At 35.2% G+C, this 15,597-nt stretch overlaps 1 protein-coding gene across 1 annotated transcript in view; it reads right to left on the reverse strand.

Moving 5' to 3' along the window:
• LOC135207454 (inositol hexakisphosphate and diphosphoinositol-pentakisphosphate kinase 2-like) overlaps nucleotides 1-10,946 on the reverse strand; it is a gene marked incomplete at its 5' end in the record, with an annotated part of 255,448 nt that extends 244,502 nt beyond the window's left edge. The window contains 2 exon segments of the mRNA XM_064239179.1: nucleotides 3,104-3,229; nucleotides 10,861-10,946. Coding sequence (XP_064095249.1) covers nucleotides 3,104-3,229; nucleotides 10,861-10,946 — 212 coding nt within the window.
• Between the last annotated feature and the right edge of the window lie 4,651 nt (nucleotides 10,947-15,597).

Consider the following 15,597-nt stretch of genomic DNA (forward strand, 5'->3'; position numbering starts at 1 on the left):
AGGGGAGAAGCCAAGGCTGTCAGAATGGGACCAGCATTATGCTACTATCAACAAATGCAGTATTTGAACATTAAAAAATCCCCAAAACTATACAAAATACCAGAAGCTCAATAGATATATTAGAGTAGCAAAAATATTATTATTAAAAGTAACACTAAAAACAAAGATAAGTACGTAAAATGAACTATGTAAATAATGACAATGAAAGACAGTGATTTAGAAAACAAGATCTTCATAGAGTTAAGCATGAGGCCAGTAATACAAACTCACAGTTCAAGGCTAATTGTGAAGCTGGTATAAAGGCAAGTTGCCTGCATGGCCCAAAAATACTAGCTCAATAGCCTAAAAGCCTTGATGGAACTGAAAGGTTAGGTAAGGTTCCAAATCAGTGGAAGGGAAGAGTGCAAAAAAAATCTATACACACACACACACACACACACACACACACACACACACACACAACACACATATATATATATATATATATATATATATATATATATATATATATATATATATATATATATATATATGTATATATATTATATATATATATATATATATATATATATATATATATCATATTTCATAAGAAAATAGCAAGACACAGGTGTCATCTCCATTATTAAAAAAATCTGGTCTAGCAAGAGATTATTTGCACAAGAATCTAACATAGCTGTTCCTGTGTATGTATTGACACAGGCTTTCACACTGTCAGACCAATCGCTCAGCAAGATGTGTGCTTATGAGCAATCTTCATTGAATCATTCCTCACCTTTTGTTTACGTTCCCACATTTTCATCACATAAATTACTGTGCTTAGTACCATCACCATCAACATGTAAGTAAATTATATACAGTGATTTAACGTAAGCACAGTACGTATACGTATATGTCAGCTCTAACAATACTGCAGACATCTTCACTATTCTCAGATGATTTGTGAGGATATGTGCATGGCTCATTTTTGTGTTATAAAGATTAATACAAAAGTTACTGTAATTTTCATTTTGAATTTATTATACGTACTTCCACTCAAATTACTTGTCAATGTTAAGTAAGTTCATTTCTTATTTTACAAGTATATTTCACTTGCACTTTGTAAGGTCATCTATTTTACAAGTATATCTCACTTGCACTTTGTATCTCAACTAATTTGCACTTCACCGCAATCTAACATAATTCCTCTTGGCGGCATATTATCATATTATCTAAATGATAAGGGGTGGGTCAAGATGAATTAGGCTGCTTTAAGGATAGATGGATTTATATTAGCAGAAAGAGAAAAGTCAGCAAATCAAAAGAGATATAATGCAGAATTCCAAGAACATGTTGCTAATTCTTCAGTGCCAAGTGGACCATGATATGCTACTTTCTAAAACAAGATGATGACATCCATAAAGGTCTCAGTGTTTTCAACACAAGATGTGTGCTTTAGACTGGTACTATGTAGTAGAAATTTTCATGAAATGGCTACATTCATGAGGATAAATGTGGAGGGTTAACTTAAGTGGAACACCAAAGCCATCAACCTATTCCAGTTCTGTAAAGAACAGTGGAACAGTTAAGATAGGTCAAGTATTAAAGACAATTCAGGAGAGAAAACTAGTTGTTCTTTCATGTTATGCAGACAGAAAGAGGTCGTGTGTAAAAGGATTGTGAGCATGAGGTGGAAGCGAGGAGAAAGGGAAGGCCACAGTTTAGATGGGAGGATAAAGCAGCGAATGACATCTAGGAGAATGGTTTAAGAAGTCAGGATGCATTAGACAGAGGAAACTGGGGAAGGCTGATCAGAAACAGTCTCCACTTAGAAATGAGTAAAGAAGAAGAAAATGGGGCTTTGAAAGAGTAATTTTATAACTCAATAACAGAGGGATGGATGGACATTGAAGAAAAGAAAGGAAGCAACCAAAAACTTGTCAAACTAGCAATCAAGAAAGAGATGGTCCTAATAACATATGAAAAACCAGATACGTATGCAGGATTGTGGCCAAGGTCGAGCATGATGACAGAAATCTACATAACAGTATGAAGGATAGGGTATGATCATTGTGATAATAAGCAATGTAAGTTAGATCATGGATGACAAAAGGTTGATTACAAACTAAATTCTATAAGGGTAAGCTCAAGATGCAGGATGTGATGATGGTCAGGTGTTATACACAGTACAGGACTTAAGCAGCCAGCCACTTATGAGTCAAGTAAGACAATCTCTTCACTCTGATGTTGATCAGTTAAAGAGGCCAGGTGAGCAGAATTTAAGATGAAGATAGATATAGCAGAATGAAAGGAGCAAAGGTGAGCAGAAATCACCAAGGAAAGATGGGAAAGTAAGTACCTCTTACCAATTCTTGTTGAACAAAGAAAGAAGGTAAGACAGCAATGTAAAGACAATATGGTTTTTTAAGATCACAATAATGCTAACAACCCAGAAGGTACCCACGAAGAATCCCTATTTTCACCAAATGAGATAATGGACACAGCAGTGTAGTGGAGGTCTCACTTAGTACTTTGCAAGTTTTGATAGCTATTCAGCATTTCACTGCTACTTCCAATACTGGATAAAGACAAAACTAAAACTAAGGTTTATATTTACAGAATTTTTTTTGTGTAATTTTTGTTTTAATAGCCCATAAAATTCAAAATTACAAATTCCTACAACTACGTACTGGGATGACAAGAGTACATACCTTAAAAACCTAAAGATTTAGACTATCTACGTTTCTCCTGCAGGTACCGGTACAATACAGCCCCCCAAAAATTCTACACATTCTTAGGGGTACTATCTGATTACACGACAAAACTAATTAAGGGTCCAAATAATTTGCTGTAACTCTGGTTTCTCTTGATTCCAATATGTACTGGCAAAATTGTGTATTCCCTGACCGGATGAAAAATGTTACATCTCTAGCCAGGATAAATATTGTTTAGAAATCAGGTTAATCAAAATTCAAAAAGAACACATTTCTCAGGTCAGATGAATATACGTACTAGTTGAAACAAGGTTTACTTAACTACAATAGCTTACCAAATTAATAATAGAGTAACCAACAAAAAACTCATAATAATATTAATATCAAAACATTAACAAAATAGCCAGTACCTTGACCACCAGGATACATGCAGCGAAATATACGTCCTAATTCCTCCGCTTGAATTCTCCCTGCAGGAGTTAATTCTCCACCCCACTTGAGGATAAGAACAAGTGATGGTTCTCGTGGTGAGTCTCCTGAAAAAATATCATACATCTAGTATATACAGGTAAGCATTTCAAGAGTAAAACAAAAACCTTAATTATCACAGCTGTGCTTTGTGCCTTACAAACACATAAGCAAATTTTCTTTAATGTTTTACAAAACATGATGTTTCTTACATCCAATTTACTATAATTATACTGGTACTATTCTTTGAATGCAAGATTAGAAGAAATTAGACTGTAATATTAGCTGATTATATGCAAATTCAAAAGAATTAAAAACATAATTCTGACTATCAAAGCTGAATTTGCTATTATCTATCAAAGCTGAATTTGCTATTATCTAACTTAAATTGTGGAAAAAAATTGGTAAAAATTTTTTTGCCTTATCTAATATTAAAATTTTCTGCAACTTGATAACATTGCCTTATCTAATATTAAAATTTTCTGCAACTTGATAACAAAGTTCACAGACCATATCTTGTACACAATGCTACAGTATACTAGTAGTAAGTACTTCATTTCAACACATATCTACTGAAACAAAATTACTGGCCATCTCCAAAGGGCACACAAATAGAAACCCAAGAAGCATGAAAAATACTAGGTTTAGCAACAGATGAATATATCAGTGGGCTTCAATTAGCCTCTACTTTTTCTTTCTCAAAGTCATCAAGTCACCTGTCTGATGATGGTTCCCCTGAACTTTTCATTTTCTATTATGACAATCCATTTAATTTTACAACTTAGGACAATCCATTTAATTTTACAGCTAAGATCCATTCAATCTACATTATTTGAGAACCTACCAAAATGTTATGTATTTTAAAATTCTTCTCCTAGCTACTCCCCCCATTGTGTTTGCTTTTTCCCTGTTATTCAAGTGACTCTAATAATTACCGTATATATCTATTTTGTTGGCAATACTACTTTTCATGCTGTATATGCTATCTTTTCTGACAATTACCAGTTCATTACACTGGAGTCTCCTGCTTATATAACAGTGAAGAAATTACATGTTCAATTCCACTTGAATAAATAAAAACTCACATTTTTCTGTTAATTATGAGATGGAGCAACTATCAAAAACATAACACACATTAAAATGAGTAGCTGGGGGTGCTCAACTTCTTTCAATAAAATTGTACTTAGCTGACAAGAGCAATTTTTCCACTATCTTGGATGGCTGAATCATCTCAGATGTCACATTATTTATATTACATCAAACACTGGGATGTGACATACCTTTCAACAAGGTCCTTCAGTCTTGGGTTTGAATTCCTTAGCTCTAGGTTAAACCAAAGCAGGCTCGTCCATTGTTTGCTAACTTATTTATTTTCTCATTTAACCTATTTGGCATTTACTGTGCTTACTGAATGTCATTTGTTACTCATCTTATCAATCAAATTTCACTCTTTTTCATCCTTGCTCTGTTCACCCATTTCAAATATGAGCATCCCACTCTGTGACAGCTTGATTTGCAAGTTTATGACCACTGTTCTATGGGTGACCAAAACCACAAAATTTATGGGTGACCAAAACCACAAAATTTCTTACAATTACTTTAATTCAACATTTATCTGTTCAAGAAAAAGCCATTTTCCACCTTCATCTACCACTAATGATACACAGAGACCAGAAGGAAGAGCATCTGGTTTTCCTAAAAGCTTTCTCTAATTGATAATTTGCTATCTGCTTGCAACAATGAGCAGTTCCTTTTTTTCCCTCCAAAAGACACTACATAATCACATTCACTAAACTATTGACCACTCTTCTGCCCAACATATTGATGTACCACTATTTTACTGATAGTTTTACTAGTGTTCCACCATTCTGATAACACTACTCATGGCATTCCACTGTTCTTGTGGCAGTTTTACTGGTGTTTCAGCTTTACTGAATATTCTACATTCATTCTACCATTTTAATGCTTAACTGACATGTGTTCTGTAATCATGCACACAATAAACTAATGTTTCCTCAATCTGCTAACTGTTCAATTGGGTTCCAGCATTTTATGGGTGTTCTGCAAGGGCTCCATCAATATAAAGACTTTTGACAATTCTTTAGGTAATTCCCCTTACTGATGGTGCTCTGTGTTAACACACCTTGAGAAATGTTACTGTGGCACTATCCTCAATCCAATGAATACCTTCGGGACAGAAATATTAGAAAACTTCCCACTCTTCCAGATTTTAAAACTGATGACATCGTTGATCTAATGATCAGTGCAACTGCATCTTTATTTATACACAAATTATTAATCTCACGCAACAACCAGCCTTACAATGTCAAAACAGCCACATACATCATTACCCCTCCACAATTATCCTTCTCTTTTATCCTTTCCATGGCCAAACACCACCTCTTCCGCAAATGTCCCTCTGCTATGGAAAGATACTTTCAGACATCTTTTCACTAACTTTCCTCTTAGCTGCAAAGGATGAGATGCCAATAAATAATAATTTTCCCCTACACAATCTTCTCCACAATGGTCTGAGAAGTTTTACAAAAAATCATATGCTTATATACAAAGAAAATTACTTTCTGCGTTCTCCAATGCCTCTACAAAATAAAATATTAAAGGCTTCCGTTAGATAGTTTCTTCAGGTCTTTGAAATGTTTTAATTTGCCCAAAAACAAAGAGTCCTAAAGATTTGCTGCTTTGCTCCAACCTTCCAATAGTTTCAGAAGTCTTCAATTGGGCCATGTTTCCAGGTGGATGCTGGTCTCACTGGACAAAAATTAAAGTCTGCAAGCACCTTCAAGTCTGGGTAATCTTTATTATTAGTGCTGGCTTTAATGTGATTAACTATTTGACTGCTATATACTGTATAAACTGTGATACTTTGGTACTGTAAGTAACTGGCAAAAGTATCTGCTATGACTTGAGGATCAGCAATATTGACATTAATTCTCAACATCAGGGCTTTACGTGGAATACATCTACCTACTACATATTTTATTTTTTTATGACTATGGAAGAAGAGTAAAGTTTATTTTTTGAATAATTTCCAACATTCTTGATAAGATCTATTGAGTCTAAATTTGATTTGAGCCCTTGCTGTATGATACTTCTGCTTTTCAACTTTGTAGTGATAATAACTTATATCCTATAAAGTATCTCTGCAGTTCTCAATGCTCTAATACTATGTGCTACAGTACTATTGATTCCACCATGGGACAAGTCAGTATGTTCACATCATCTCTTATTCAAACTAACAGATGGATTCCTCTTAGATTACTGACATTTCAGAGATCTGCAAGCATTGTGTCACCATATTACCAAAAGGTGTTGGTAGAAGATTTACTAGTGAAATGTAATTGTCACTAATATAAGCATTACACGGTGGCAAATATAGTGATCAAATCACATATATTCTATAAATAAATAATTGTATGCAGTGTTACAGCTTGTATATTAGATTGTATTATCAATGTATTCTGGGGATATCCTAATGGACCATAAACTAGTGTTCCACCAAGGCTACCATTATCTGGGTTAAATGCTGAATGGTATTAAATTAATCTTTTGGCCAAGGGGCACTGGAATTACCCAGCTCAGTTTCTGGCACTTTAATAATAGTGTGGAATAATGTCATGGATCACTATTTTTATTGCTCTCAATTCACTCTATACCCTTATAAGTTATACTGTACAATATAACAGAATTCTACACTGCTTGGAACCCTTGATTTTATGGTTCCTTGAAAGTAACTTTATGATTTCCTTTTTCTAACATAGAATGTTGGAAAAGTTCTTTTCCTTTAGATTTAGTAGATAATATTTGATTGATATTGTGACTTGCAAAACAAACTAAGAAATTTCTGGTGGTCATGAGTCATTCTCCATGTGTGAGTCTTTCTTCACCACATAATATTGTCTCCCATATTGAGAAACTTCTGTTGGTCCTAAGTATGTATCATCCATGTGAGGTGGATTCTACCCCACACATTACTGTCTCTAGTATGACAGTAGACCTACATGAGGTTAAAAAGAAACCTTTACAGTTTTCTATCCTGAAGGTTCTTTTATCCTTTAGTTCCTCAGAAATGAAAAGAATAACTAATAACCCTCTTAAGGAGGCTAAGGGAGCTGTCACCAGCACTCAGGATGAGGTCATTGTTGGAGATAGACTCAGCAAAACTTCATCTGAAATGGAGGAGATTGAAGGTTCCTCTTGAAGAAGATGTAACTTTCCATTAGCTGGTATTACTGACATTCTCAAACTTTATCGTTTGAGTTTTGCTCAATGTTTAGAAACATAATCTTAATTCTGGGACATTTTAAAAATTTTGTCTTATTACTTTTATTACATGTTCTGTTAAGAGGAATATGCTGGCTTTTATTTCTCTTAACTATGCTTGGATAGGGGAAACTTCTGCGGTTAAAGTTACCGGCATTTTCATTTCTGCTTCATGACCTCTTTCAAAAAATATATCTCTCACATCTTTTATCTGATACACCAAGTTTTCCTTCTCAGTTAGCTCATTTAGGAGTATTACTGTACTACAGTAAGTCTGTGACTTGTAGCTGGGGATCTCTTCCAGCACTGCACCATAAGTTGTTTCACCGTTATCAGAGCTTTAACAGAGCTTACAGCACCATACTTGATGCAACTGTTGCAACAGGTTACTGCACCGTAAACGGCATTAACTTGATGACTATTCTTGCCATTATAGCTCTGTCAACAGTGCCTTAAAATCGAATCCACCATAGTCATTGAAGCACTGTACATGCACCACTTGAATCCTGCCTAAAGTTAATGAATGATTTTGGCTCCCCTTTTTTCTTCTTTACAAAAATGTATTAGTATTAATGGCAGATGAAGGCACTGTACTATACCATTCTACTATTTCAATATCATCTTCATTATACAGTAGTACCTCGAGATACGAAATTAATCCATTCCGAGGCGGCCTTCGTATCATGAAGTTTTCGTATCTTGGACCACATTTTACATGTAAAATGGCTAATCCGTTCCAAGCCCTACAAAAACAACCCAGTAAATTATATTTCCAGGCCTAAAACACATGTTCTAGGGTTACAACGCCGATCCGGCGGAAGAAATATGACTCCAAAAAGGTAAAATACTGTACATACTTGAGTAATATTCAACTGCATGTAATGTTCAACCCCATTTTTACTGCATATATTAGGACTTTAGCATATGTCCCTTAGCAATAAGCCTAGCCTATGTTAGCGGTTGCTACTGTAGCCTAGTCTATGATTCTGACATCTAAACCTAAGAGCTAAAAGCTTAGAATATGCCAATAAAATGTATAAATAATCAGTATGTACTCATTTCAAATAATTATTAATTAATCATTAACTATAATACACAAACTAACAAAAAAAAACCTTCCAATCGATTGTTTATATTCAGCTCTTACCTGTCTTACGAGTACCGAATGAACGCCAAGCAATCATTTTTCCTAGCACACAGTAAGCCATAAATTTTCATTAGTATCTCTCTTCAACTAATGAAACTACCAAACAGTATAATAACCATTCATTTCTATTCTTTATTCTATCTTTACCTAATGGAGATACCGAGCTACTGAGAGCTATAATGAAACATACGTATACGTAACGTAATAATAAAACAGAAGAAGAATTCTAAAAAATACGTAGTACATTTTAGCTGTCAAATTCTTTTAACACCTAGAGCTCTCGTCCTAAAAACTGCCAAATTTACGAGCAGTGGTGAGTCTCAGGCTTGTTATTTGAATGAAAACTGGTTAAAGAAGTCACTGACAGAGGAGAGAGGAACATGCTGCTTGAAAATAAGTCTGGCAATTCAAGCATGAGTTTTCTCTTCTCTTTTCTGGCTGTATCATCAGTGAAAACATGGCCCAATTTATCGTTAGATAACCTAAAGTCCAGTGAGTCAATGAGCCAAGTGGCCTTATGACCTGGAGACACTTATCAAAAAAGGGGGACTAATGTTCCCTCCTTTTCAGAAGAGTGGCACAGGCATGAACTGTCTTGCCAATAAATACCATCCTTAAAAGACCTATTAAGACATTCAGAAAGACCAAAATAATAGTGACTCGGTTATGAGACTTGAAACAGAGGGTACTGAATCAGAGGAAACCAAATATCCTTGCTCATGAGCTTAAACTGCAGGAAAGAGAAAAGTAAGGTCTAGAAATGCCTACAAAAAACCAGCAGATTTCTGTATATGTGTATGTATATGTTAAAATAAAACATAAATATATATATTACAAAAGAATCTGGTTGTCCGTCCCATTAATATGTACCAGTTGACTAAAAAATTTCCCAATCCCAAGCTACAAGCCCAAGAGGACTATATTGATTGATTGTAACATATGGTCAAGACTTAAGATTGCAATTTGCAGATACACAGAGTAAAAAAAAAATATATATATATGTATATATAAAACACACATGGCCACAAAAGCAAATAATCAAGTGAACATATCATAGCACACACGAAAATATCTATACATCTTTGACCGGAGCTTTAACCTGGGGAGAGTGGATGAGTGGGAGCTACTACATATATCCAACTTGAATAGGCATTGTATATTGTCAATTTTGTAAAGTCTTTGTAGGGTGTCCTTTATATACTAAACCAACATACTTTTGTAAGGCAATACCGTAGTTTGAACTTTATATAAATAATATAATACATTGGTAAATAAATATATAAAGAATGAACAATATATACTAAGTTATACAGTGGAATCATGTTCCCAATGGTTAATTTTTAAATACACGTATTCCTCATTTTGATTTTAAATTGTCAACATGACTGTGTCAAGGATACTTGAAAGAGAATTGGATAAAAGGTTTGCAAACGTATTCAATAAAATTCCTAGGAATATTATGTGTAGTACTGCATTCAAGTAGAATAACAGGTAATTTTGCTAATAAAGATATAGTACCTCGGCGCATATCAATATTGAGTACAGATTCAAATACAATTCATGATGCAGAATTTTAAATTAAGGCAATTTATATGATGCACTGTACAGAATGAGGATTTTAAAAGTACTGCTTATTTATGGACTAAATTCATCTTATTTCTTTTCATCCCTTAAATAACTAACATTTGTATTTGAGATTTCAATATATCATTACATAAGGTTATGGTATTTTATACAGGTGACAATATTTTCTCTGGTAGTCAATTTTCACACGGTAATATCCAACATGGATGTAGCTGAATATATCTGGAGAATCATGTGGGTTATTGTAAAAAAAAAAAAAAAGAATAAAAGAAAAGAAAAAGGAAATGCGTCAGTAAGCCTACAAGTTCATTAAATCTATGCATACTATTTTATCTGAATTCTACTTTGGTTCACAATCTTCATCTATACCTCAATGATTTTCTGGGTATTTTCAAAGTTCTCCATCCTGGTACAGTACTTCTTTATTTACGTAATACTTTTATGGCAATGTTACCCTTCCATTCTCTGTTCATGCATGGTGTAGTAATTCATGTTCCACTATATATATATATGTTCTTATACTAACAATAGTGAACAATTTGTTCACTGGTGCAATCACACAAACACAAATTTCTATTCCACTTAAAAATAAGCTTCGGTAGCAAGACAATAGAGCATACAAAACTTCACTATCAATACATACTACATCCCGTTAAAGAAAGCTGCACAATAAATGAAGTACGGTACCTTCTTCACTGCTTGATCTTCTTTTCCATCCTCTGGGCTGATACTTTAGTTGCACCTTTCGGTTAATTCCAGAAAAATGACCATACCTGTGGAAAAAACATGCATAAACTTGTGTAAAGCTTATTCAAATACTACAACAAAGCTGGCTGGAACAGAAATGCATTTGAAATACTATTCCATCTCAGAAATTATAAGAATAATACCATCGCTAATGTATAATAATAATAATACATACAGACATTAACTCCACAACTGTTTGTTTGTATGATAGCACAACAGCTAAAAGTTCATAACACATTTGCAAGCTTTCAAGTCTGCTAAACTTATTTTAAACTACAAAGATTTATCAAAAGAAAAGTAATAACATAAGGTTTATTGTGACATAAATCAATTACTGGTAAGATGGCTCGCTACATCAGTGATACTGTATTCACAACATTCTCCAAGCTTAACCAATCATATACCTGGATGAGTGCTACAAAACTGTGGAATTAGTCTGCAATCTTGTTCCATGTGTGGTTGATTTGAGAGACAGCAACATCATCACAGATAGCACATATATGAATGTCCAAAAACCTTAGTAAATCCCTTAATAGCACAGAAGGTTCATTTACAGGTGTTTGGATCTCCAGCACCAACCTGATGCTGCTGCTGTCTTATTATCATACATTAGTTTAATGAGACTACTGAGTTAAGAGTTTTAAGCTCTCATAGGGCTTGCTGGCTTGCCTTAGGATTTATTCCCAAATTATGGCTGGAAAAATGGAGTTAGGTGAAATAAGTTCTGTGGAAGGGAACAAAGGGAATGTGTAAAAAGTAACAAGCAGAAATCAATGCAGCTGGGATAAAAGGGATGCTGTAAGGTGAATCTTCATCTCCCACTCCGATAACAAGGCTATTGACTGATTTCACAGTTGCAGGCATCTCTACTATTTCTAGAAAACAAACACCTGAAGATGACAAAAAAAGCTACCAATTATGAAGTCAAGTTGGCAACTCAATTTGCCTTAAAATAACAAAATATGCAATTCTAATATTTGTCTGTAAATTTATCACAAAGCTCTTTTACTGTAGTATTTCTTTGCACAAGATATTTAAAGTTGAAAATGAGAACCAAGCAGTTTCTGAACAACTTTCACTTGTACTCTAAACTTTGCTATCACCAATGGAATGTATTCACACTATTCAGATGCATCAGGTAATAATAATAATAATAATAATAATAATAATAATAATAATAATAATAATAATAATAATAATAATAATAATAATAATAATAATAATAATAATAATAACCTCTGAATATGGAAAATTCAATTTTAACATACTTTTCCTTTTGAAGAATGTTCTCATGCCCTTTTACCATAGCCATGCATATTTAATAACAAAACCTACATTTTGCAAGTTAATCCACAACTTTAGTAGCATACTCATTAATACAGTACACAATTAATTTTTATTCTGGAAATGATAACACATCCAGAATCAAGATGCTAGCCTTAGATCTACAAAAATCAACATCAGCGTAATATTCATGTCATATATGTAGTAAATGAACAATCCTGTACAAGTGGTTAGAGTATTTACAAGGATTCACAGAGAAAATTGCAATTTTCGTAGAGCATCATACTGTTAGGTATTAAAATGAGCAAAAAAAAGCTTTATTTAAAAAGAAATTGAAAAACACAAGAGTCCTACAATAGTCTCAAGGGTATAGGGTATAGCATTTATATTTTATACAGCATATCCTGAAAAGAAATCTTAACAATATTGTACCAAAGAACTTGAAAAGGCGGTATGTACTACAAACCACAGTCTAATCGGGAAAGTATTAAGAAAAGCCTGTTTAACATCAAAGCCTCCAGCACTGGGAATGAGCTCTTGTTTAATCTGAATGCTCTCTATTAAATACTAATACCAAAAACTTTACTATGTACGTACTAACATTGCCTCAATCTGCATAACTAAATATAATAGACACCCAACTAAGTTTAAAAGTTATACACTAAGGCACAACAACTTCCTGACCAGCCTGACTGGTCACCAGGCTCTTGTTGACAGGATATACCAGCAAAATACACTGACATGTCCACCATTACAGAAATGACCAGACACACTCATGCTGACTATGGCAGAGGAGTGGTACTAACAAGGTCTTAAATAACTGTGCTGCAAGAAAATGGATCCTGAGTAACTGTACTGGTTCCTTTGGCTTCATGGGTTGTTTCCTTGTGACTGGACTGCTGCTGAAAGAATCCTAATTAATGGATTTGTTTTCTGAAATTTTAGCTTGGCTGAGTCCTACTTGTTTGAATGGGCTTATATTACCTTAAACGGGTCTGCTGGGGTCAGGCTTGTCAACATGGGATTTGGTCTTGTTCTTTTCTCTAGTGACAGTTATACCTTGTCTGGGTGGATCCAAGTGATAAGCATGTCACTCTCCACTCAAAACTGGCAAGCTGAGAAACATTCCATAACAAATGAAGTGGCACCAAAAGTTATGAGTTTGTTATTAAACAATATCATGCGTTCTTCCTCAAGAATTAATCAATATGCCAAGGAGATGTGAACTTTCCTTTGCAACTGGAATATTGATCAAACGCACTTGTAAAGTGGATCATCTATCCATTTTGTAATGATAATTTAACCCCCTTAAAAGTAAGGCACTTGCAGATCAAGATTCCGGTCTTAGAGACTACAGGAGTCCTAGGTTAAGGAAAGAAATTTCCTTCTTTCCAGAGATCTCAGAAAGGTTGCTACTTTCAATTTAAGCAACATTTTCAAGAGTAAAAACTAATAAGTCATAATAATATATAGTCATTTTTTTCACCAAGCATTTTATCAGTCATTCTGACCAAATATATATACATAATTGTATAATTCTATACGTGTCGTAAGAATACTTATGGATTTGTATAAAAATAAAGAACATTTTTTCTAGATTTATTATGCATTAAAATATTGTAGCCTATATGCAATTAGAAAGAAAACTTAGATTTTGAACAAGGGTGACTACAAATGCTAAGAAGGAAGCCAGAAAACATACCGAATGTCATAGATTAAGAAGATTTACATATACGTACAGTGGAACCTCCACATACGAAAGTCCTTACTTACGAAAAATCCGAGTTACGAAAGGAAAGACGAAGATTTTTTTGCTTCTGCATATGAAAATAATTCAGGTTACAAAAGGGTGTACTGTAAGTCCCGAGATTCGCCCAGACCACCAAGAACAATTTTAAAACTTGTGCGCCTCTAACTCTGTAGACTCGCCACCATCCTCCCACTCTCCCATTGGTTCCTGATGCTAGTCACCGCCGTGAGATCCTGCTCTCCTATTGGTCAGCATCTATCCCATCATGCCTCCACGTAAAGGCGTCCTTCGGCCACTTTGTCGCACCAGCGTTATTGTACGCACATGGAATTCGTTTGTTCACATATACTTATTTCGTTTGTTAACGTAAATTCGTGTTAGTGATTTCACTTTCTACTTTATAGTGTTGTGTGTGAACTTAATTAACTTAATTATAGCCATGGGTCCCAAGAATGTTGCTGAAGTTCACGGAAAGAAGAGGATGCTTTCTATGGAGACAAAGATGGAGATCATTAAAAAGTATGAAGCTGGCATGCGGTTGAGTGTGATCGCTGAGGAATACAGCCGAAATCTGTCAATGATAGGCACCATCCTTAAGCAGAAGAAAGCCACCATCAAAGCAGCTACACCTTCCAAGGGCGTGACTATTTTGTCCAACAAGAGGAGCTACGTGCATGATGAGATGGAGAGGCTGCTTCTTGTATGGATAAAAGACAAAGAAATTGCTGGTGATACGATAACTGAGACAGCAATCTGCCACAAGGCCAGCACTATTTTCAGTGATCTGATTGCCCAGGCCGAAGACGACGGAGGAGAAGGGACACCGATGCCAACCCCAGACATCAAGGCTTCTCGTGGGTGGTTTGATAAATTCCGTAAATGGACTGGCATCCATTCAGTGGTGTGGCATGGGGAGGCTGCCAGCTTAGACACGAAAGCGGCCGAAGCCTTTATTAAGACATTCGATGAGATGACAATCAAGGAAGGCTACAGTTCTTACCAAGTCTTCAGGTGTGACGAGACTGGCCTTTTTTGGAAAAAAATGCCTCGTCGGACGTACATCACGGAGGAAGAGAAGAAGCTACCCGGGCATAAGCCTATGAAAGACAGGCTTACGCTCGCACTATGTTCCAACGCCAGTGGGGATTGTAAAGTCAAGCCCCTACTTGTGTATCATTCAGAGACTCCTCGAGCCTTCAAGGCCCACAAAGTGCTAAAGAAGAAGCTTCCAGTGATGTGGAAGGCTAATATGAAAGTCTGGGTAATGAGACTTTTGTTCACCAAGTGGATAGATCTGTGTTTCGGCCCGACAGTGAAGAAATTCTTGGAAGAGAAGCGCCTCCCTCTGAAATGTCTGCTGTTGTTGGACAATGCCCTTGCTCACCCTCCTGGCCTCGAGGAAGATATCCTAGCGGAGTATTCTTTCATCAAGGTTCTTTATCTTTTGCCTAACACCACCCCTCTCCTCCAGCCCATAGACCAGCAAGTGATATCGAACTTCAAGAAGCTGTATACAAAACATCTTTTCAAGAGATGTTTCAACATCACTGATACCACAAACCTCACCTTGCATGAATTTTGGAAGGACCATTTCGATATCGTCATATGCATCTGACTCATCGATCAAGCTTGGCAGGAGGTTT

This window comes from Macrobrachium nipponense, chromosome 32, assembly GCF_015104395.2.
Source record: "Macrobrachium nipponense isolate FS-2020 chromosome 32, ASM1510439v2, whole genome shotgun sequence".
NCBI classification, from domain to species: domain Eukaryota; kingdom Metazoa; phylum Arthropoda; class Malacostraca; order Decapoda; family Palaemonidae; genus Macrobrachium; species Macrobrachium nipponense.